The sequence below is a fragment of the Panulirus ornatus genome, chromosome 52 (genome assembly GCF_036320965.1).
Source record: "Panulirus ornatus isolate Po-2019 chromosome 52, ASM3632096v1, whole genome shotgun sequence".
In the NCBI taxonomy this organism is placed as follows: Eukaryota; Metazoa; Arthropoda; class Malacostraca; order Decapoda; family Palinuridae; genus Panulirus; species Panulirus ornatus.
Genome location: NC_092275.1, coordinates 7,134,396 through 7,158,543, shown reverse-complemented (window position 1 = coordinate 7,158,543; position 24,148 = coordinate 7,134,396). Strand labels below are relative to the sequence as shown.

Here is a 24,148-nt window from a genome sequence, read left to right as displayed (position 1 = left end):
AGTGACCTAGTATGTTGACATCGTAACCTCACACTAGTGACCTAGTATGTTGACAAACGTATCCTCACACTAGTGACCTAGTTTGTTGACGATCGTATCCTCACACTATGACCTAGTATGTTGACGATCGTAATCCTCACACTAGTGACCTATATGTTGACGATCGTATCTCACACTAGTGACCTAGTATGTTGACGATCGATCCTCACACTAGTGACCTATATGTTGACGATCGTATCTCACACTAGTGACCTATATGTTGACGATCGTATCTCACACTAGTGACCTAGTTTGTTGACGATCGTAATCCTCACACTAGTGACCTAGTATGTTGACGATCGTATCCTCACACTAGTGACCTAGTTTGTTGACGATCGTACCTCACACTAGTGACCTAGTTTGTTGACGATCGTATCCTCACACTATGACCTAGTATGTTGACGATCGTATCCTCACACTAGTGACCTATATGTTGACGATCGTAATCCTCACACTAGTGACCTAGTATGTTGACGATCGTATCTCACACTAGTGACCTATATGTTGACGATCGTATCTCACACTAGTGACCTATATGTTGACGATCGTATCTCACACTAGTGACCTATATGTTGACGATCGTAATCCTCACACTAGTGACCTAGTTTGTTGACGATCGTAATCCTCACACTAGTGACCTATATGTTGACGATCGTAATCCTCACACTAGTGACCTAGTTTGTTGACGATCGTATCCTCACACTATGACCTAGTATGTTGACGATCGTAACCTCACACTAGTGACCTAGTTTGTTGACGATCGTAACCTCACACTAGTGACCTAGTATGTTGACGATCGTATCTCACACTAGTGACCTAGTTTGTTGACGATCGTATCCTCACACTATGACCTAGTATGTTGACGATCGTAACCTCACACTAGTGACCTATATGTTGACGATCGTAACCTCACACTAGTGACCTAGTATGTTGACGATCGTAACCTCACACTAGTGACCTAGTATGTTGACGATCGTAACCTCACACTAGTGACCTAGTTTGTTGACGATCGTATCTCACACTAGTGACCTAGTTTGTTGACGATCGTAACCTCACACTAGTGACCTAGTATGTTGACGATCGTATCCTCACACTAGTGACCTAGTTTGTTGACGATCGTATCCTCACACTAGTGACCTAGTTTGTTGACGATCGTATCTCACACTAGTGACCTAGTTTGTTGACGATCGTATCTCACACTAGTGACCTAGTATGTTGACGATCGTATCTCACACTAGTGACCTATATGTTGACGATCGTATCTCACACTAGTGACCTAGTTTGTTGACGATCGTATCTCACACTAGTGACCTAGTATGTTGACGATCGATCCTCACACTAGTGACCTAGTTTGTTGACGATCGTATCCTCACACTGGTGACCTAGTATGTTGACGATCGTATCTCACACTAGTGACCTAGTTTGTTGACGATCGTATCTCACACTAGTGACCTAGTATGTTGACGATCGTAACCTCACACTAGTGACCTAGTATGTTGACGATCGATCCTCACACTAGTGACCTAGTATGTTGACGATCGTATCCTCACACTATGACCTAGTATGTTGACGATCGTAACCTCACACTAGTGACCTAGTATGTTGACGATCGATCCTCACACTAGTGACCTAGTATGTTGACGATCGATCCTCACACTAGTGACCTAGTATGTTGACGATCGTAATCCTCACACTAGTGACCTAGTTTGTTGACGATCGTAACCTCACACTAGTGACCTAGTTTGTTGACGATCGTAACCTCACACTAGTGACCTAGTTTGTTGACGATCGTATCTCACACTAGTGACCTAGTTTGTTGACGATCGTATCCTCACACTATGACCTAGTATGTTGACGATCGTATCTCACACTAGTGACCTAGTTTGTTGACGATCGTATCTCACACTAGTGACCTAGTATGTTGACGATCGTATCTCACACTAGTGACCTATATGTTGACGATCGTATCCTCACACTATGACCTAGTATGTTGACGATCGTAATCCTCACACTAGTGACCTAGTATGTTGACGATCGTATCTCACACTAGTGACCTAGTATGTTGACGATCGTATCCTCACACTATGACCTAGTATGTTGACGATCGTATCCTCACACTATGACCTAGTATGTTGACGATCGTAACCTCACACTAGTGACCTAGTATGTTGACGATCGTATCCTCACACTAGTGACCTAGTTTGTTGACGATCGTATCTCACACTAGTGACCTAGTTTGTTGACGATCGTATCTCACACTAGTGACCTAGTATGTTGACGATCGTAATCCTCACACTAGTGACCTATATGTTGACGATCGTATCCTCACACTATGACCTAGTATGTTGACGATCGTATCCTCACACTAGTGACCTAGTTTGTTGACGATCGTATCCTCACACTATGACCTAGTATGTTGACGATCGTATCTCACACTAGTGACCTAGTATGTTGACGATCGTATCCTCACACTAGTGACCTAGTATGTTGACGATCGTAACCTCACACTAGTGACCTAGTTTGTTGACGATCGTATCTCACACTAGTGACCTAGTTTGTTGACGATCGTAACCTCACACTAGTGACCTATATGTTGACGATCGTATCTCACACTAGTGACCTAGTATGTTGACGATCGTATCTCACACTAGTGACCTAGTATGTTGACGATCGTATCTCACACTAGTGACCTATATGTTGACGATCGTAATCCTCACACTAGTGACCTAGTTTGTTGACGATCGTATCTCACACTAGTGACCTAGTTTGTTGACGATCGTAACCTCACACTAGTGACCTAGTATGTTGACGATCGTAACCTCACACTAGTGACCTATATGTTGACGATCGTATCTCACACTAGTGACCTAGTATGTTGACGATCGTATCCTCACACTATGACCTAGTATGTTGACGATCGTACCTCACACTAGTGACCTAGTTTGTTGACGATCGTAATCCTCACACTAGTGACCTATATGTTGACGATCGTATCTCACACTAGTGACCTATATGTTGACGATCGTAATCCTCACACTAGTGACCTAGTATGTTGACGATCGTAATCCTCACACTAGTGACCTAGTATGTTGACGATCGATCCTCACACTAGTGACCTAGTTTGTTGACGATCGTATCTCACACTAGTGACCTAGTTTGTTGACGATCGTATCTCACACTAGTGACCTAGTTTGTTGACGATCGTAACCTCACACTAGTGACCTAGTATGTTGACGATCGTAACCTCACACTAGTGACCTATATGTTGACGATCGTATCTCACACTAGTGACCTAGTATGTTGACGATCGTATCTCACACTAGTGACCTAGTATGTTGACGATCGTAATCCTCACACTAGTGACCTAGTTTGTTGACGATCGTATCCTCACACTATGACCTAGTATGTTGACGATCGTATCTCACACTAGTGACCTAGTTTGTTGACGATCGTAACCTCACACTAGTGACCTAGTTTGTTGACGATCGTAATCCTCACACTAGTGACCTAGTTTGTTGACGATCGTAACCTCACACTAGTGACCTAGTATGTTGACGATCGTACCTCACACTAGTGACCTAGTTTGTTGACGATCGTATCCTCACACTATGACCTAGTATGTTGACGATCGTAACCTCACACTAGTGACCTATATGTTGACGATCGTATCTCACAAGTAAATAATGAAGGGGTGGGAGAGGTGTGTGATGGTGGCGAGGGTGTGGTTGAGGGAACGGAGGAGGGTTTGTTGAAGTGGTTTGGTCACATGGAGAGAATGAGTGAGAAAAGATTGCCAAAGGGGATACATGTGTCAGAGGTGGAGGGAACGAGGAGAAGCGGAAGACCAAATTGGAGGTAGGGGGATGGAGTGAAGGGGATTTTGAGTGATCGGGGCTTGAACATACAGGAGGGTGAAGGGCATGCAAGGAATGGAGTGAATTGGAACGATGTGGTGTGCCGGGGTCGACTCGCTGTCGGTAGATTGAACCAGGGCATGTGAGGCGTCTGGGGTGAACCATGGAGGGTTTTGTGGAGCCTAGTTGTGAAAGGGACCTGTAGTTTCTGTGCATTACACATGACAGCTAGAGACTGAGTGTGAACGAATGTGGCCTTTTTTGTCATTTCCTGGCGCTACCTCGCTATTTCATGTGTGGCGGGGTGGCGACGAGAATGGATCAAAGCAGCAAGTATGGAATATGTACATGTGCATATATGTGTGTGTATGTATAAGTATGTATACGTTGAAATGCATAGGTATGTATATGTGCGTGTGTTGGCGTTTATGTATATACATGTGTATGTGGGTGGGTTGGGCCATTCTTTCGTCTGCTTCCTTGCGCTACCTCGCTAAAGTGGCAGACGGCGATTACGTATGATATATATATATATTGTGTGTGTATGTGTGTGGGTGGGTGGGTTGGTGGGTGGATGTATTCTGGGAGAACATCCTCTGTCAATCATGTTTCATCGACTATAACTACTAATTCAGCATTGATCAGTTTCTTCCTGATGTTCTCAACTTGTCTAACGATTATCTTGCACTGCTCAGGTAAATTACCAATAAGCTCCCCATAGTCCATCACAAGCGTAGAACCAAACACGAGTAGAAAACAGCATTGTGCTTCTTCTTAGGTACACAACAAGAACGTTTTTATGACTTGTATACTCGAGTGTATATGACAGTATGGCACGATTCTCGTGTATGTACAAGGGTTGAGGAATAAGCAAAAAATGGTCAAAAATTTCCCTACATCCTTGACTTTTATATGTACATCTGGACTTTGCTGGGCAGAACAGAGACACAAGGAGGAAAATCAGCCAATCAAGCTGTGAATGATTAACATGTTCACGTAACGTGAAGTTGACGACCCTGGCTCGTATGACGTGGAAAGATGTAGCGAAAATGTGTTGGAAAATCTTGCATAATCTTTATGAATTTATAAGTCAAGGATAATATCGAAGATACACGATATTACTGAAGATATGCGTTGAGGCAATAGACTATAATAAACTAGATGGAAGACTTACCTTTTACGTGAATCATTCGCAATGCAAATGAGATTACATGTTGATTGGCCAGTCTTGCCTGGCAGCTTGGTGTGTGCACCTGGCACTCACCTGATTGCGGACAAACAAGGATTTAATGATACATCATTTGATGATACAATAATGAAGGAGTGGGATGGTCAGCTGGGTGTGTGAGACATCACACTGAATTGTGAGGTTTGAGAGAATCGTATTCCCTTTACAACATCAGCTCTGATCTCTGGAGAATGATGTTGAATGATGTTTACAGAAAACACCAGGACACAATGTAGTCTAATGATAATGCATATAATTTGGAAAAGAATAACATCATTAAGTAAAGATTATATATATATGATTCAGGACAATAATACGCTTCCAGATATGTCGAGAAGTAAAACACACTCCTAAATCAGTCTGAATTTACATGTTTGTTATAACGCACTGGTAAATCAATCTGAATTTACATGTTAGTCGAATTTTGTAAAATTTTATGGGAGTAATTGTCCACAACTTCACAACCCTTCATCATATTACTGTAAGATTCTGCACAAACACACACACACACACACACACACACACACACACACACACACACACTGTCGTGCTGTAACCCTGGAAACTTATTGTACCTCATCTAGAGAGGACGCCAGTACGAGGTTGTATGAAGTGGAGACTTGATTCTTCCACTACGTCAAGTTAGAAATTCATTCTTTGCCTTGTATTTCGAAAGCTGGTAGGCGTGAAGATAATACGATCTGGCTTGTAGAAGATTGTCTGTCTTCCTCTTTGATAATAATCTGTGACTTTCGCTGGATATATATATTCAATTTAGGATGGGAGATCTAAAGTACTGATGTGAGAATGAACATATACAGTATACCCTCCGCGGGAGCCGACAGCACTGCTCAAAGAGAAGAGAAACGTCTTTGGATCAACAGTTCATCAGATATCAACAGATGGAAATAAGATGTGAATAGGCAAACTATATAGTTCAATATTGCTTAGAAAATATTGCTCTCGACTGTTATTCGAGGGAGCGTCTGTGTGTCGAGAGTTTATAATGATTGTACATCTAATGGACACTGAGTGTGATTGCAGTCTTGTAGAAGGAGTTTGTAGTTACCCATTTGTACTTATGTGTTTGTACAAGATGAGGAAAGAGTCCTGCACTCGTGGGGTCTCATCTCTCGATCATTCTTGACCATCAAGTCACCTTTTTCACAACATGTGTATGCGGCCAGCAGCCTCGGCTTCATAACCTGGTCTTAATCCTACCGCCCGTCAGCCTCACACTGAAGCAGGCCATCTTGACGCTCCTCCGACCAAGGCTTTGGACGTATCTTCTCCTCTTGGTTTCTGGTTACTCCGTCACTGCATCTCATGACGACCCGGTCACTGTCAGCGTCGTCCAGTATCTTCTCCTCATGGCCTCCTCATGACGAAGTGGTCACTGTCAGCGTCGTCCAGTATCTTTTCCTCATGGCCTCCTCATGACGACCTGGTCACTGTCAGCGTCGTCCAGTATCTTCTCCTCATGACGACCTGGTCACTGTCAGCGTCGCCCAGTATCTTCTCCTCATGGACTCTAGTTACTATTTCTGCATCTCGTGAAAGACTACTGTTCACTGTCAGCGTCGTCCAACAAAGCTTGATACTTGAAGGCTGTCATTAGATCACCCCTCTCTCTTCTCTCCTCCACGGTGGACAGATCTGTCGCCCTCGTCCTCTCATAGTTCACATCTCTTACTTAAGCCATCATCTTGGTTGTTTCTTTGGTACGGTGTGGAATCATCCAATTTTGGTATGTTTGTTTGTATAAATATCCTGACTTTTTTTTTTTTTTAAGCGCGTGTTTAAATGCGATTATAACATTTACCAGCGGATCGTTCGCCTCTTTACTGCACAAAGATTCACCTGATGTGGAGGTCTGGTGACAGATTTGGCATACTGTCGACCCGTATGTCTGCCTCACATAGAGGCTCCTATAGTTCATTGTCCTCTAAGGAACAATCTCGCCGAGGCCTTCCTTCACGATGATCCATCCTCCTTAATTCTTCAATTGCTAGGATTAAATTTCATCACTCACTTGTCAGACTAAATCTAGGGTTTATAAAGGTTCCATTGCATTCCCCGTGACCTTAATGTCATACGTAAACATGTTCAAATAGAAATCCGTTCTATCAGGAAGGCCATTGACGTATACCAAGAACAGATTATGACCCAAGACCGCGTCCTGCAACACGCCACGGTGACGCTTTTCCAGCCTATGTCCTTTACTCCCTTCCTCTGAAGAAGCCCTGTACACAGTGAATGATTCTACCTCCTATTCCTGAATGGGGATCTATCCTCCTTTCCAGCCTCTGATGTGGTGGTGTCAAAAGCTTTCTGGTAGTCCACGAACACCCGATGTATCCATCCATTTCTTCGATCTAAGATGGTGTTCACCCTGCCATAAGAGGCTACATTTGTGATGCATGACTTACTTGCCCGAATCCGTGTTGTCTCCCAGTTAAGTAGTTGTTCGTGTGCAAGTAGTCGTCCATTGGCCTATTTGATTATATTTTCCAGTGCTTTGCAGACGACACTTGTTTGGGAAACTGTCATGTAGCCCTGAGTGATTTGCCGACCACCTTTATCAAACATGGGCACGACATTTGCACTCGTCTACATCTTTTCAACTTGCGATCTTTTGAACAATAGTTCGATCGGTCTAGCAAATGCCTCCACACATTCCATTCACCATATGTAAGGGGATTTCATCAGAACCACAAGTTGTATATGGTTCAGGAAATTTTGATAGGCTGGTAATAGCATTTCTATATGTTTCTATAACTTTCCTCCTTCCACCTCAATTATAGCAGTAGTGTCCTCCACTGTGAAAACTCTTTTAATCTTGTCGAGTGGGTGGTGAGAATTTGGCGAGTATATAACTAGCTGTGATTGGACATATGTCAAATCGTGATTTGAGAGTGTGTGGTGCACTGCAGCTAATATCTGTGGTGGGAGTATGGTATATGTGGGAAATATGTGGTGAAGGCATCACAAGTGTGTGACAAAGGAGGTAGCGAATATGTGGTCAGTGTGATGAGATCTGATTGAGTGTGAGTAATGACCAGGATTTAGTGAATGTGTGGTGAGTGTGATGAGGTGTGGTGAAAGCTAATTGTGAGTAATGATCAATATCTAGTGAGTGTGTGGTGAGTGTGTGGCGAGCTCTGAAACCAGAGTGAGTAATGAAGATTACTTAGATGAAATGACGGTGAAAGCGCGTGTGTGGTTGCAGTGTGATGACCCCCGTGGTGAAGATGTGGTGGAGTGGGGTCGTGTTGGAGTGGGGTCAGGGTGGAGTGGGGTCGGGATGGAGTGGGGTCGGGATGGAGTGGGGTCGGGGTGGAGTGGGGTCGGGGTGGAGTGGGGTCGGGGTGGAGTGGGGTCATGGTGGAGTGGGGGTCGGGATGGAGTGGTGTCGGGATGGAGTGGTGTCGGGATGGAGTGGGGTCGCGGTGGAGTGGAGTCGAGGTGGAGTGGGGTCGGGGTGGAGTGGGATCGGGATGGAGTGGGGTCGGGCTGGCAAATCACCGCCAAGAACTCAACAAGTTGCACCATCAACGAGGCCCAACTCCCTCGTCAGTTTCCGGACGTAAAATGATTATTAGAGACGTAAAAAAAAAAAGAAAAAAAAAAAAGTGGCCATACTGAGTTTAATTAAACAGCGGCGAGCCAAGATGGAGGACACGTTCCTCACTCGTGGCTTAAGACACTGAGACGCCTAAGAAGGCCTCCTCCAGTGAGCTGGGGTCTTGTGCCGCTGGGTTCTACGTGCGCTAGGAAGTTCACCATTTGAGGATGGGGGGAACGGCCTTCTGAGCATGATGGGACGTTTGAGTATGGCGGGACCTTTGAATATGATGGGACGTTTGAGCATGATGGGACGTTTGAGCATGATGGGACGTTTGAGCATGATGGGACATTTGAGCACGATGGGACGTTTGAGCATGATGGGACGTTTGAGAATGATGGGACGTTTGAGCACGATGGGACGTTTGAGCACGATGGGACGTTTGAGCACGATGGGACGTTTGAGTATGATGGGACCTTTGAATATGATGGAACGGCCTTTTAGTATGACGGTATGGCTACCGAACACGTAACAATACGGCCTATGGGTGTGAAGGCCTAGCCTTTGACCCGAACTCTATGTGTTAGGTCAATGCCCAGGTCATTGTACCCAAATTTCCTACCATCGTGGTTTAGAGCCATGCCCTCACCCTCAAGAGTCGTACCGTCGTACTCAAAATATTTCGATAGTGACCTCTCACTATGTTAAGAAAACCTAATCGATTTTCTTCTTGTGAATGACAAACGCCAGTCTATTTTCACTTGGTAAACAGGGTGTCCAGATGTCTCGCATCGTACCACTGGGGTCTGTTGTGTACCTGCTCTGTTTATGTTTCCTTGCTATGTACTTGTCGTGAGACCATATTTTTGTTTCTATGTTAGCAGAGACGCCACAGGCATCTGAGGCCCTAATCAAGGCCATCCCATTAATGACTATGTATATCCTAGCCTAAGCCAGGTACCCAGTTTTATCGGCCATCCCCTGGTGGTAGATGAACAGCTGGGTTGACTGTGGACCGACTGCCAGAACCAAGGATTCGAACCTATGAGCTCGACCCTAGGCGGCCCGAGGATGCGTCACAGTCAGGAACGCTAACCACTACATCACAGGAGTCCAAATACTTCTTGATTAGCTACCACATTTGCCTCAATGGTCCTACTGGTGGACGGGAAGAGAAACTTACAAGTGTGGTGGTGGTGGTCGTACTTAGATGTATTCGTGTCCAAGTGTGGAGATGTCCATGTGTGCTGGTTTCCAGATATGGTGTACAAGTATGGTGGTAGCCAGGTGTAGTGGTCGCCTGGTGTGGCAGTGTCGTTGAACAGCGTCCGGGGCTCCACAGTAAGAGATACAAGACAGAGAAATGTTATATTGTCACAAATGTTACGACCAATGGCAACTCTCTGGCAGACGTTTCCATATGAGTACAAGAATTCTGTCCCTGACTTATTACAGGGAAAGATTTCAAAGCGAGCGGTACTAGAAAAATCCTTGGTGTCCTGTACACTGTGGTTTATACATCTATGGTTTTCCTTGGCCTGTCACCAGTGCCACAAAATCATACGTCTTCCGCTACAGAAGCGCCCAATACGCCATATATTTATTGTACTACAAATCGCCACATTCCCCATTTTTTTGACGCTGGATGTTTCCAGTTCACAGCCAAGAGGCCTTCCCTGGCAACCACAGAGGGCTCTTCTCGCCTCCAGGTATTTGTACATCCAGACAGAATCGTCTCCCAGGCTCTTGCACTAATGAAAATAATGTTTTGCTTCTCCAAAGGTAAGATCTGTAACCCTAGTGGCCCTACCAGCCAACGACATGCCCCCAAGAGTTCGGTCTGGTTGCCCAGGTCCACAACTGGAACTGATAAATGATGTCTTTTCGTAAAGGAGTTCTATTGTTAATCAATGTTCGTCTGTGGAAAGTTTTCAAATTGTATGAAATTACTTCAAGATGCCTTGCTATAGTTGGCCCCTTCATTACCCACTGTCTAAACCGACAGACAGACAAGTTTGTACATCAAGAGGGACTGGTACCTGGAATGGAGTCTTATCTCCTACACTAAGGACAGAAATATATCAGTCAAGACCACGTCTCAACGTCCTGGACTGGACGAGGTTCTGGACGAAATCCTGGTCGACGGTTACGGGTAGTTCGACCAGGCTGAAATTCGTATGGAGAGAGAAATTAAGAAATATTCCACGATTTCTTTAATCTTTCTACAAGACTAGAATTCTCAGTGCGACTCTCCAGATCCATAAAGAACCCTAAGGCTCGCTGAGATCCAGAGACGCCGATGGTAACTGGAAGACTTATGACTAACATGAGGAGTCTGGAAGACGATCTAGAAAGGTACATCACAGTTGATCGTTAGTCGAAGTCGAGTTTCCTGAAAGACCCTTCTACACCGTCGAAGAGCAAGGACCCCGTCATGGGCTTGCCAGGGCGACGCGACTCGTCCGCACAATGCCTCTCGTCTTCCAGGAACCAGGCGCGGTGTTTGTCTATCTTTTGTAACCAGTAGTCTGGAATGCAGCACAGGGTTAGGTCCAGTAGATAAAGGGAAGGAGAGTGACAAGATCAAGTCTCGGTAGTACGAGAGAGTGGATGCCTCTTGGCTGCTAAGTCACAAGCTTAGTAATTCAATGGAGAGGAGATAGATAAGAGCGAGTAATGTGGAGTAAAAGATCATTTGTGGTATTCATAACACAAGGTTGATCATATGCCATGATGGGTAATGAGTTTAGCTTGATAGATAAGAAGTTTAGCTTGATGGATCCATCAAGAATTTAGCTTGATGGATTAGGAGTTTAGCTTGATGGATAGGGAGTTTAGCTTGACTGATAGGGATTTTAGCATGATGGATAAGAAGTTAAACTTTTGCGAATGAGAAGTTCAGTTTGACGCATAAGGAGTTCAGCTTGACGGAGAGGGAGTTCAACTTGACACGTAAGGAGGTCAGCCTGACGGAGAGGGAGTTCAACTTGACACGTAAGGAGTTCAGCTTGACGGATAGATTGTTCAGCATGACGCATAAGAAACTGAAAACTCTGCTAGGACGAATTTCTCACTGGGATAGGAGCTAATGTGATACGCTCACAGAAAAGTACATATTTCGGTGAGGACTTGCAATACAGAAACTTGTCTAAAACATGAGTATCCAACACATGAAGCTTTTTCCTTATAATAGAAAATGAGGTACCTATATATAGACATAGAGAGGATAGGGCCACTATACCTGCGATCTCTTGGACGGAGCCATTCGCACCACCGTACTCCGTCGGCAGCATCGCCCGAGGAACGTACTGGTACAACTGGTCGAGGTTGTGTCCGTGGACGTGGACCTGGTCAGGCATACGCAAGGTCATTACGAAGCTCCGGAAAACACATAGTCGAGTGTCAGGTCCCTCATAGAAATATAGACTCTAGTGTTAGGTCCTCATGAAAATATAGTCTCGAGTGTTTGGTCCCCATGAAGATATAGACTCGAATGTCAGGTCCCCAGGGAAATATAGACTCTAGTTTCAGGTCCCCAGGAATATATAGAAGAGTGTGTTAGGTCTCCATGAAAATTTAAGCTCGTTTGTTAGGTCGCCAAGAAGATATAGACTCGAGTGTCGAGTCCCCATGAAAATATGGATTCGAGTGTCAGGTCCCCAGGAAGATGTTGATTCGAGTGTCACGTCCCCAGAAAAATTTAGATGCGAGTGTCAGGTCTTCATGAAAATATAGATGCGTGTGTTAGGTCCCCCTGAAAATATATACTCGAAAGTACCATGTCCCCATGAATAAATTGACTCTAAGTGTCCGAACCTCATGAAAAATGGACTCAAGAATGTCAGGTTCCTCATAGAAATATAGATCCAAGAATGTCAGGTCCCCCTTAGGATACAGACTCAAGTTTCAGGTTCCTATGTTCTCTGAACATTTGATAGACACCTGTACCAGGTGGTAGAACAGATGTCGTCATTAGACACACACAAGTTAACAAGAGGGTTCTTATCAACATAAGGTGATTTCAATTCATGTAATAAGCGAGGAAGACTTAGTGTGAGGGAAGGTGCTCACGACACACTAGCTCTGACGCAAGGAAGATCACACTAGCTCGCAATTGCTCTCGTATAGAAGCAAGAACACATCCTTGGCAATGGGACTCAACAGTGCTCACCCGTTTCTTCATCTTCTCCTTCATAAGCGGCTTGCAGAGGTTGAAGAGGGTTTCGAAGGCTGGCGGCGTGTTGATGTAGTGGACGCTTTTGGGCTGAAGTGGGTAGCCCTCCTGTAGGAGACGAGAGGAGGTTCTTGGATGAGATGAACTTCGAAAACAAAAGCTCAGCTTACATCGCTCTCCTTCATACTACCTACAGTCATACATCATACGTTAGCTACCATATACCACGCAATACCTTACATCCACCACCTACCCCAACACCCTCATGTACTCATCGTCCATCTAACTTTATCTTTCGTCTATATTTAACCACTTACATCCATCTAGAACCTCTTCTCAACTTACCTCCTATCTGCAACCACCTATGCCCTATCTAACTTACCCACCTGAATACATCCATTTGATGTATTATTACTCGACACCCACTGACACCTGCCACTCAACACCCACTGACACCTGCCACTCGACACCCACTGACACCTGCCACTCGACACCCACTGACACCTGCCACTCGACACCCACTGACACCTGCCACTCGACACCCACTGACACCTGCCACTCAACACCCACTGACACCTGCCACTCGACACCCACTGACACCTGCCACTCAACACCCACTGACACTTGCCACTCGACACCCACTGACACCTGCCACTCGACACCCACTGACACTTGCCACTCAACACCCACTGACACCTGCCACTCAACACCCACTGACACCTTCCACTCGTCAACATTCATCTGACACACAACGTCACCTGCATACACATCAGCCTGACACCATACCCTACCCAACTACTTCCTCAACCCACCATCACTCGCCCACATCTTCATGCTACCCACGTACACTCATCAACCAATATCCACCTACACTTATTACTGTCGCCTACTTGTCCGACGTCATCCACCTCTTTCGTATATCACATATACTCAACACCCACGTATGTCCACCTTTATCCATTTTCACCACCCACCCACTGCATTAAATGTGCTCACCACCCACGTATGTCTACCTTTATCCTGTTTTACCACCCACCCACTGCATTACACGTGCTCACCACCCACGTATGTCTACCTTTATCCAGTTTTCACCACCCACCCACTGCATTAAATGTGCTCACCACCCACGTATGTCCACCTTAATCCAGTTTCACCACCGCACCCACTGCATTAAATGTGCTCACCACCCACGTATATCCACCTTAATCCAGTTTCACCACCCACCCACTGCATCACACATACTCCTCACCCACGTATATCCACCTGCATCCAGTTTCACAACCCACCTACTCGGCAAACCTCCTTTCCATCCACCCTCCACCCACCTGCCATGTCCTAATTACCCGCCTAATGAGAGGGGGCGGCAGGGCAGTGACGTGCTTGAGGGTCAAGCCCGACATGTCGTTGGCCTGGACGATGCCAGTGATGGTCGTCTGCTCGTCTTCCAGGAAGAGGACGTCCAGCAACATCGAAGCCGCTTTGAACAGGTCCTCTGACCTAACGCCTTTGGGGTCCCACGCTGCCATGCGCCCGAAGATGACCTTCCGCCCAAGGGGATCGTAACCAGGCAGGGGGAACATCAGCCTGTGTTGATGATAGGGTCATGTCGCACGGGTGTTAACCTTTGACCCTCAAGGTTACTCTTAGGGTTGTTAACCCTTGAACCATAGGGTTACTCTCAGGGTTGTTAGCATGTGTACCTGTGGTCCTAGGGTCAATTTCGTCGTTGTTGATCTTTACCTTTGACCTTAGGGTCACTCTTATGGTTTTTAACCTATGACATGCGACCCTTGCTTGTGTTCTGTGACGCTTGACTGTGATGAACTGTGACCCTTGACTGTGATGACCTGTGACCCTCTACAATGACCTATGTCTGGTACCTGTGACCTGTGGCTCTTACCTTTGACCTGTGATGCTATACCTGAACCGCGAGCTTCTAATTTTCTTTGTGCCTGTGAACATTTACCTGTAACTTGTAATTAGGTACTTATCTATACTTCTAACTTAATATGTGACCTGTAGTTTTCTGTACTAGTTACTGTAACTATTTGTACATAAAACATGTAACCACAACTGTTATCTGTGCTACGTACCCAACATCAAAACCCTCTAACGCCCTTGGCTGCAGCTTCCCATAGTTTCTGTGTGGAAACGAGCCACACGAGCATTGACCGTTATGTTACAATGAGGCTGTGGAATCCCCGTCTTTCCTCGAACAGCGAGGCTGTGGAATTCCCTTCCTTCTTTCGTCCCTCCCTCTCTTCCTATAACCTTGCTATTTAACCTCGTCATGTCTGCAAACATTTGTGGAAGCATTACTAATTTCTTCATAATTTTTTGTACCCGAGTTGACCGTGATTAGAAAAAGATCTGCCTGTACCATGTCGATCACAATGTAAAGAGAAAATGTCGTGTTTTTTTTTTTCTTAACGTTAGATTAATGATAAACGTTACTTAGTCTTGTATAAAAAGAGATATATATATTCATCCCGCATCTCTTGTAACACGCAAGTCTTTTTTTCTAAAGATTTTTAATTCACTTGTAAACCCTGTACCTTGTGTGTCCTGTAACCCTAGCAACTGTAGTTACGTCATAGTCAGTAACTTTGTATACAGTGTGCCAGGGCAAGGCTACCTTCTCCACCCTGAACCACATCACAATAGGAAAGAGCTCCTGGAACAGGAAACATATGGGGAAAATCTGACTGATTTATCTTTTAAAAACACAGATGAAAAGAAAAATCACTTTTTGTAAATATCATAAAAAAACATGCAAATTTAATGAGCCATACGAACAGTGCTCTTAAATTTGAATTTCATGAGTGTCGACAATATAATAATATTCTCTAAAAGTCTGTATAAGAATTCGCTTTGAAAGTATAATCCACCGAATAAAATGCTATTAGAAATTCCAGCATAATCAGGACTAGTGGTTCTCACCCCAGCTTCAGTATGGCTCTCAGCGTCGGGTCGTCAGGGTCTCTGCCCTGGAACATGTCTGGCAGGGCGCCCTTGCAGGTGTAGTACATGGCCAGCTTCTCTTTCGTCCGCTCCAGGGAGAACTTGCACCCGCGCAGGTAGCGTAAGATGGTTGCCCTGTCTGTGTGAGGAGGAGGAGGAGGAGGAGGAGAGCAGGTCATGAGACTCGTATTATATCAGCAGGTGACTCGTATTAATCATAAAACCTATAACCATTTTCTGAGTGATTAATATATTCTTTTATGTACAGTTGATGATGTAGAACACGGCTGACGGCAGTAATCAAGGGAGTTTTTATTTGATGAAACAGACTAACATACTTTTGTTCTTAAGTTTCGGGAAGGTAATGAAACGAACAGGTGGTTTCAGTGGTGGCTAATATGAATCACTAATAGAAGCTGATTAGACATACGTATACATATATACATTAATCATTTCTTTCAAATGAGTAAAAAGGATTAGAATGATTAGAGAGATATCTAAATCATCATTATCAACTTGAATGTATATGCGTAGCTCGAGGAAGGGAGGGAGTGATTGCCTGGGTCGTTCACCCGCCAGGGGCACGACCCTCCTCAGCAGTGGGCGTACCTGTGCGGGCGTTGAGGTGTGGCTGCTTAATCAGCCACTCCCTGACAGCCTCCACGTCCTCCTCCAGACGACCTGGGTCCTCCCCAAGCTCCTCCTTCGCCAACCGCTGCACCTCCTCCCTCAGCGTGCTTGAGTTCACCTCCGCGCCTGGCATCTTGATAACCACACGTACACACACACGTAAGCGTGCGCGTTCTCCCAGGTGCTGCCCTGGTCAGGAAGGGTTCGAACCCGTGAACCCAAACAGTCACGAAGCACACTGTCTCGTTTTGGGCTCGAATCCTGTTCACTGAAAGGAATAACAACAAAGATTAAGCGATGCACAGGTAGCAAGAACGGTGCTACAGAAAGGGTACAGGGATAGGACATAAAAACGGTACACTGTGTGGTACAGATGGGTCAGGGGAAGGTACATGCATTGTGTAGTGTGTCGCATGAGGTGAGAAAATGATGCGGAAATGGCACTTGGTTGTCAGGGGAGGGTGTGTTCATTGGGATTTTAGATGGTACTGGGGTTATGGGACGTTACACAGAATAGAGAGATGATAAAGAAGGTGAGGGAACGGTACAGAAGAAGTGGACACAGGAATTGACAGAACGAAACAGTGGAGAATAGAGAGATGATAAAGAAGGTGAGGGAACGGTGCAGGGGAGGTGGACACAGGAATTAAGGGAACGAAACAGTGGTTAAGACCTGAGCGGACGACAGAAGGAGATACTTGGGGAGATAATACAGATATGGGGTTGAGAGAGAGAGAGAGAGAGAGAGAGAGAGAGAGAGAGAGAGAGAGAGAGAGAGAGAGAGAGCAGCTGACGCAGATGGTGACTATGCTATAGGAGGTGAAGTGAGTAGTATAAAGGGTGAGAGAGACTGTACATGTGAAGGGGGAAAGGTGGATAGTACAAAGATAAGTACATGAAGTATGGAATGAGGGAGGTGGTATAGAGGGAGAGGGAATGGAACATGAGGTGAGGAAGATTGGAGAGGACGTTACTGGTTGGTACAGGCTGGGCAAAGATGATACAGAAAACGAGGGGATGTTACAGAAGATGAGGAAGATGGGACATGGGAGAGGAGACTGAATTGTTGGTCTAGAATTGACAATAGTTCAATGCAACGTTTGAAAGGTGACGCCCTTATCGCTGGTATCTTGGTAATGATACTGAGGACAGTGCATGATCATAGTACACAGTCCGCTACTGAAATACCGTCCTGTTATCATTGCAAGTTGCCAGGTACTGCCAGACAGAACCCACCCAGAACTCTTGCCAGCTGGTGTCTCAATATTTTTACCCCTATTTGTGATTTAAGAATTCCTGGGCGGGTTGCTTGGTTTCATGAGCTTCTAGAATGAGAAAGCTATTGCTCATGAAACGAGTAAGAGGAGGGTGGGCTTGGAAAACAGACTTGCGTGAAGAAATTTTAAGGAGAGAATGAATGTAGCATGGCAAAAGGTGAGAGCAAGCAAAGCTAGGGGGAGTGGATGAGGAATGGGAGGTATTTGGGAAAGCTGTGCGAGAGAAGTGTGTGCAGGTGGGAGGTGGGCAGATGGGAGGTGGGCATGCGGGAGGTGTGCAGGCGGGAGGTGGGCAGGTGAGAGGTGGCGAGGTGGGCAGGTGGGAGGTTGGCAGGTGAGAAAGGGTAGTGAATGGTTGGATGACAAAGTCGCCCGGGAGAGAAAAGAGAGGTGTATGGGTGGTAATTACTGGGAAGGCGTGTGAGTGATTGGGAGATGTATGAGAAAATAACAGGATGAAAGTGTAGAGGATGAAAAGGGGGCAAATGAGAGTTGAGCTGAGCGACTATCGGCCAACTTTATAGTCAGTGTTATGTTTTGACGACGTTGTACGAGAAACACAAGAGAGGACATGGGAACATCTGCGAAGGGGGCAGATGAAGTGGCAACAGCCAGTGATGAGCTGAGGAGATGAAAGGTGTCTTTTGCAGGACTGTTGATTGTGTTTGGTGATAATGTAGCAGGTATAGGACGTTTAGATCGGGGAGGTATGAGAGAACCATGGAAAGTGGTTTGATGAAGAGAGAAGTGGTAAAAGCCTTGCGTAAGATGAAATGCGGCAAGGCGGCTGGAGTGCATGGTATTTCAGTTTGACTTTCATAAGAGAGGTGGTGGCTGTTGTTGATTGGTTAGATAGAATTTTCATTATATTCATGGATCAATGAACCTTCAGTGGACATCCCACTCTATGCCCAGTTTGATATAATTGCTCATATCCCAAACCCCCCAACGTTTTCTGTCTATCTTAAGTGTCCGTCTTAACAAAACTTTGCAAACCGAACGTAAGAAATACCCTTCGCTCTATAGGTTTGGAAAATCTAATTTGCATAACGTTTCACAAGTAATGCTAGATATGATGAATGAATCACCAAAACTGTTAGAATTACTTTTCCCCATCATAGTGTTGAATGTAAGGATCATACATGAAGCGAGTGCGTAGAGAATTAGAATTAACTTGAACACCTGAAGGTGTTTAATGTTACTTCGACTGATGGTTCCAATACTATGTTGTAGGCCCTAATGACCCTGACACTTGACTGGCTTAAAGCCATATATATATATATATATATATATATACCTACATACCTACACAGCTTTCCATGGTTTACCCCAGACGCTTCACATGCCCTGATTCAATCCACTGACAGCACGTCAACCCCGGTATACCACATCGATCCAATTCACTCTATTCCTTGCCCGCCTTTCACCCTCCTGTATGTTCAGGCCCCGATCACACAAAATCTTTTTCACTCCATCTTTCCACCTCCAATTTGGTCTCCCACTTCTCCTCGTTCCCTCCACCTCCGACACATATATCCTCTTGGTCAATCTTTCCTCACTCATTCTCTCCATGTGCCCAAACCATTTCAAAATACCCTCTTCTGCTCTCTCAACCACGCTCTTTTTATTTCCACACATCTCTCTTACCCTTATCTTACTTACTCGATCAAACCACCTCACACCACACATTGTCCTCAAACATCTCATTTCCAGCACATCCACCCTCCTCCGCACAACTCTATCCATAGCCCACGCCTCGCAACCATACAACATTGTTGGAACCACTATTCCTTCAAACATACCCAATTTTGCTTTCCGAGATAAAGTTCTCGACTTCCACACATTCTTCAAGGCTCCCAGGATTTTCGCCCCCTCCCCCACCCTATGATCCACTTCCGCTTCCATGGTTCCATCCGCTGCCAGATCCACTCCCAGATATCTAAAACACTTTACTTCCTCCAGTTTTTCTCCATTCAAACTTACCTCCCAATTGACTTGACCCTCAACCCTACTGTACCTAATAACCTTGCTCTTATTCACATTTACTCTTAACTTTCTTCTTTCACACACTTTACCAAACTCAGTCACCAGCTTCTGCAGTTTCTCACATGAATCAGCCACCAGCGCTGTATCATCAGCGAACAACAACTGACTCACTTCCCAAGTTCTCTCATCCACAACAGACTTCATACTTGCCCCTCTTTCCAAAACTCTTGCATTCACCTCCCTAACAACCCCATCCATAAACAAATTAAACAACCATAGAGACATCACACACCCCTGCCGCAAACCTACATTCACTGAGAACCAATCACTTTCCTCTCTTCCTACACGTACACATGCCTTACATCCTCGATAAAAACTTTTCACTGCCTCTAATAACTTGCCTCCCACACCATATATATATATATATATATATATATATATATATATATATATATATATATATATATATATATATTTTTTTTTTTTTTCTTTTTTTTTTTTTTTGCTTTGTCGCTGTCTCCCGCGTTTGCGAGGTAGCGCAAGGAAACAGACGAAAGAAATGGCCCAACCCACCCCCATACACATGTATATACATACGTCCTCACACGCAAATACACATACCTACACAGCCTTCCATGGTTTACCCCAGACGCTTCACATGCCTTGATTCAATCCACCGACAGCACGTCAACCCCGGTATACCACATCGCTCCAATTCACTCTATTCCTTGCCCTCCTTTCACCCTCCTGCATGTTCAGGCCCCGATCACACAAAATCTTTTTCACTCCATCTTTCCACCTCCAATTTGGTCTCCCTCTTCTCCTCGTTCCCTCCACCTCCGACACATATATTCTCTTGGTCAATCTTTCCTCACTCATTCTCTCCATGTGCCCAAACCATTTCAAAACACCCTCTTCTGCTCTCTCAACCACGCTCTTTTTATTTCCACACATCTCTCTTACCCTTACGTTACTTACTCGATCAAACCACCTCACACCACACATTGTCCTCAAACATCTCATTTCCAGCACATCTATCCTCCTGCGCACAACTCTATCCATAGCCCACGCCTCGCAACCATACAACATTGTTGGAACCACTATTCCTTCAAACATACCCATTTTTGCTTTCCGAGATAATGTTCTCGACTTCCACACATTCTTCAAGGCTCCCAGAATTTTCGCCCCCTCCCCCACCCTATGATCCACTTCCGCTTCCATGGTTCCATCCGCTGCCAGATCCACTCCCAGATATCTAAAACACTTCACTTCCTCCAGTTTTTCTCCATTCAAACTCACCTCCCAATTGACTTGACCCTCAACCCTACTGCACCTAATAACCTTGCTCTTATTCACATTTACTCTTAACTTTCTTCTTTCACACACTTTACCAAACTCAGTCACCAGCTTCTGCAGTTTCTCACATGAATCAGCCACCAGCGCTGTATCATCAGCGAACAACAACTGACTCACTTCCCAAGCTCTCTCATCCCCAACAGACTTCATACTTGCCCCTCTTTCCAAAACTCTTGCATTCACCTCCCTAACCACCCCATCCATAAACAAATTAAACAACCATGGAGACATCACACACCCCTGCCGCAAACCTACATTCACTGAGAACCAATCACTATATATATATATATATATATATATATATATATATATATATGGCGGTATCCGGAATTCCAAGTTATCTGTTCTTATTTTATCACAGTCACTATTTACCATTGCATTTCCTTTGTTTTAGAGTATTGTCAATGTCTTTTCCTGTGACAATAGCATTTCAGAGTCACCTGATCATTGTGTTTGGAAATTTCCAAGGATGATACACACACACCCCTGCTGTGACACACACACACCCCTGCTGTAGATTAGATAGGAACAAGTCGTGTGATAACATTTATCAAACGCTTACTGTTTTTCTTTTAGCATGACTCTTATATCTCGTCCATTCTTATTCATCACATTATTACAAGCAGAAATAACTAATAATGTGAAACGCAATCGCCGTTTCCCGCGTCAGCGAGGTAGCGCCAGGAAACAGACGAAGAATGGCCCATCCACTCATATACACATTATATACATAAACGCCCATAAACGCACATATACATATCAACATATACATACACAAACATATATACACAATACATATTCGTATTTGCTTGCCTTCATCCATTCCTTTCGCTACCCCACCTCACAGAAAACAGCTTCGCTACCCCCGGCTTCAGCCAGGAAGCTCCAGGAAAACAGACAAAAAGGCCACGCCCATTGCAACCACTATTCCTTCAAACATACCCATTCTTGCTCTTCGAGATAACGTTCTCTCCTTCCACACATTTTCCATCGCTCCCAGAACCTTCACCCCCTCCCCCACCCTGTGAATCGCTTCCGCTTCCATGGTTCCATCCGCTGCCGAATCCACCCCCAGATATCTAAAACACTTCACTTCCTCCAATTTTCCCCATTCAAACTTACATTCCAAATTGACTTGGCCCTCAACCCTACTAAACCTAATAACCTTGATCTTATTCACATTTACTCTCAACTCTCTCCTTTTACACACTTTTCCAAAGTCAGTCACCAGCTTCCGCAGTTTCTCACTCGAATCAGCCACCAGAGCTGTATTTTCGGCAAACAACAACCGACTCGCTTCCCAGGCTCTCTCATTGCCAACAGACTGCATACTCCCTCCTCTCTCCAAAACTTGCATTTACCTCCTTAACCACCCCATCCATAAACAAATCAAACCCCCATGGCGACATCACACACACCTGCCGCAAACCGACATTCGCTGGGAACCAATCACTCAGCTCTCTTCCTACCCGGACACATACCTTGTTGCTTCTAGCAACATGCGTCCCTCACCATACACTCTTAAAGCCCTCCACAAAGCATCTCTATCAACTCCATCATATGCCTTCTCCAGATCCATAAATGCTACATACAAATCGATCTTTTTCGAAGTATTTCTCGTACATTCTTCAAAGCAAACACCTGATCTACACATCCTCTACCACTTCTTAAACCACATCTCCAATCTGATGCTCTGTACATGCCTTCACCCTCTCAGTTAATACCCTCCCACATAATTTCCAGGAATACTCAACAAACTTATACCTCTGTAATTTGAACACTCGCCTTTATCCCCTTTGCCTTTCTACAATGGCACTGTACATGCATTCCGCCAATCCTCAGGCACTACACCATTGTCCGTACATACAATGAATATCCTTATCAATCAATCAACAACACAATTCAAGGACAACTCGAACTACCCCAAACAGGATGTGTGTTAGTCAAGCTAGCTTCACAAGTATAGATCGCAGCTTGAATGTACACGCGTTATCTCTCTCTCTCTCTCTCTCTCTCTCTGATAAACGAATGCCCTCCTACTTGGAGATAACATCATGTACATCATTGTCTTTCCTCTAGCTACAAGTCACCTCCGTAATTCTCGAGAGTTTATTATATAGTAAATGCAGCCTTTACGGTCGCTAGGATTTTTGAAAGTCTGAAAGACGAACATCAACAGCGACCAAAACACGTCGTCAGTATGACAGAGAATGCAAACTCATACAAGCCAAGAGAGTCGGTAACCCTATATCAGAGCATACAGAAGTGATCCTTAGTCACCTGATGTTTACAGGGACACTGTAAATTCCGGTGCATCTAACGGACGTTCAGATAACTAACGCATTCGTTTAAACAATTATATTCCTTTCATAACAGTACATTTGCAGTGATTCAAACCACGAATATACTTCCGATTACACATGGCTTGTGTACCACATAAACAACATTCTTCTTACCTGTTTGGTCATCGTGTCGCCAAGGGGCGTTGTCCAATTTAATTCCTCAATCACAAATACTTAACGATGGTTTCTTGGTCTTGTTAGATATCTGCAAGATCGAACTTAAGTTTTCACTTTACTGTGGTCGAAACGTTAGCGCTGTAATGACCAAAATGTCTCAATTATCCTCAGACGTTTGGCGACGTTTTGATGTATTCTCTACACAAATTTGGTCATAGTCAGTTATGGGTTATGTTGGCGAGGACGGGAGGTTGTATACTGTAGTTGTAGAAAACCTGATGTCTGTTGTTGGCGATGCGTGTGTTGTAGTCGTGGTGGTGGCGAATGTGTGTGTGTGGAGGGCGGAGAGAGCAATTGACAGAGTGCACCCTTATCACTCTGATAGCAAGGCAACGAAGTATATCATACATAAAATTGATTGCACTGTAACACGTTGGCGATGTAGCGCCAGGAACAGACTGAAAAAAAAGGCCACATTCGTCCACACTCGGTCTGTAGCTGTCATGTGTAATGCACCGAAACCACAGCTCCCTTTCCACTTCCAGGCCCCTAAGACTTTGCCATGTTTTGCCCCAAACGCTTCACATGCCCTGGTTCAGTCCATTATCATCAGGTCGAC

General features: G+C 44.9%; 1 protein-coding gene across 1 annotated transcript; it reads right to left on the bottom strand.

The window, feature by feature from the left end:
- Positions 1 to 10,884: 10,884 nt before the first annotated feature.
- Positions 10,885 to 23,865, bottom strand: LOC139765025 (retinol-binding protein pinta-like). The gene is made up of 7 exons (XM_071692101.1): positions 23,527 to 23,865; positions 16,431 to 16,719; positions 15,801 to 15,960; positions 14,186 to 14,444; positions 12,858 to 12,968; positions 11,928 to 12,033; positions 10,885 to 11,214 (listed from the first exon to the last, which is right to left on the bottom strand). Exons 2-7 carry the CDS (start codon positions 16,582 to 16,584, stop codon positions 11,060 to 11,062), a joined length of 945 nt encoding a protein of 314 aa, XP_071548202.1. The 5' UTR covers positions 16,585 to 16,719; positions 23,527 to 23,865; the 3' UTR covers positions 10,885 to 11,059.
- Positions 23,866 to 24,148: the final 283 nt, after the last annotated feature.

Coding starts and splice junctions, on each gene's coding strand:
- LOC139765025 (XM_071692101.1), bottom strand. CDS start 16,584: ATGCCAGGCGCGGAGGTGAACTCAAGCACGCTGAGGGAGGAGGTGCAG. Junction 15,961..16,430: donor ACACCTCAACGCCCGCACAG/GTACGCCCACTG, acceptor CTCCTCACACAG/ACAGGGCAACCATCTTACGC. Junction 12,969..14,185: donor GGGTAATTAGGACATGGCAG/GTGGGTGGAGGG, acceptor CGTCTCCTACAG/GAGGGCTACCCACTTCAGCC.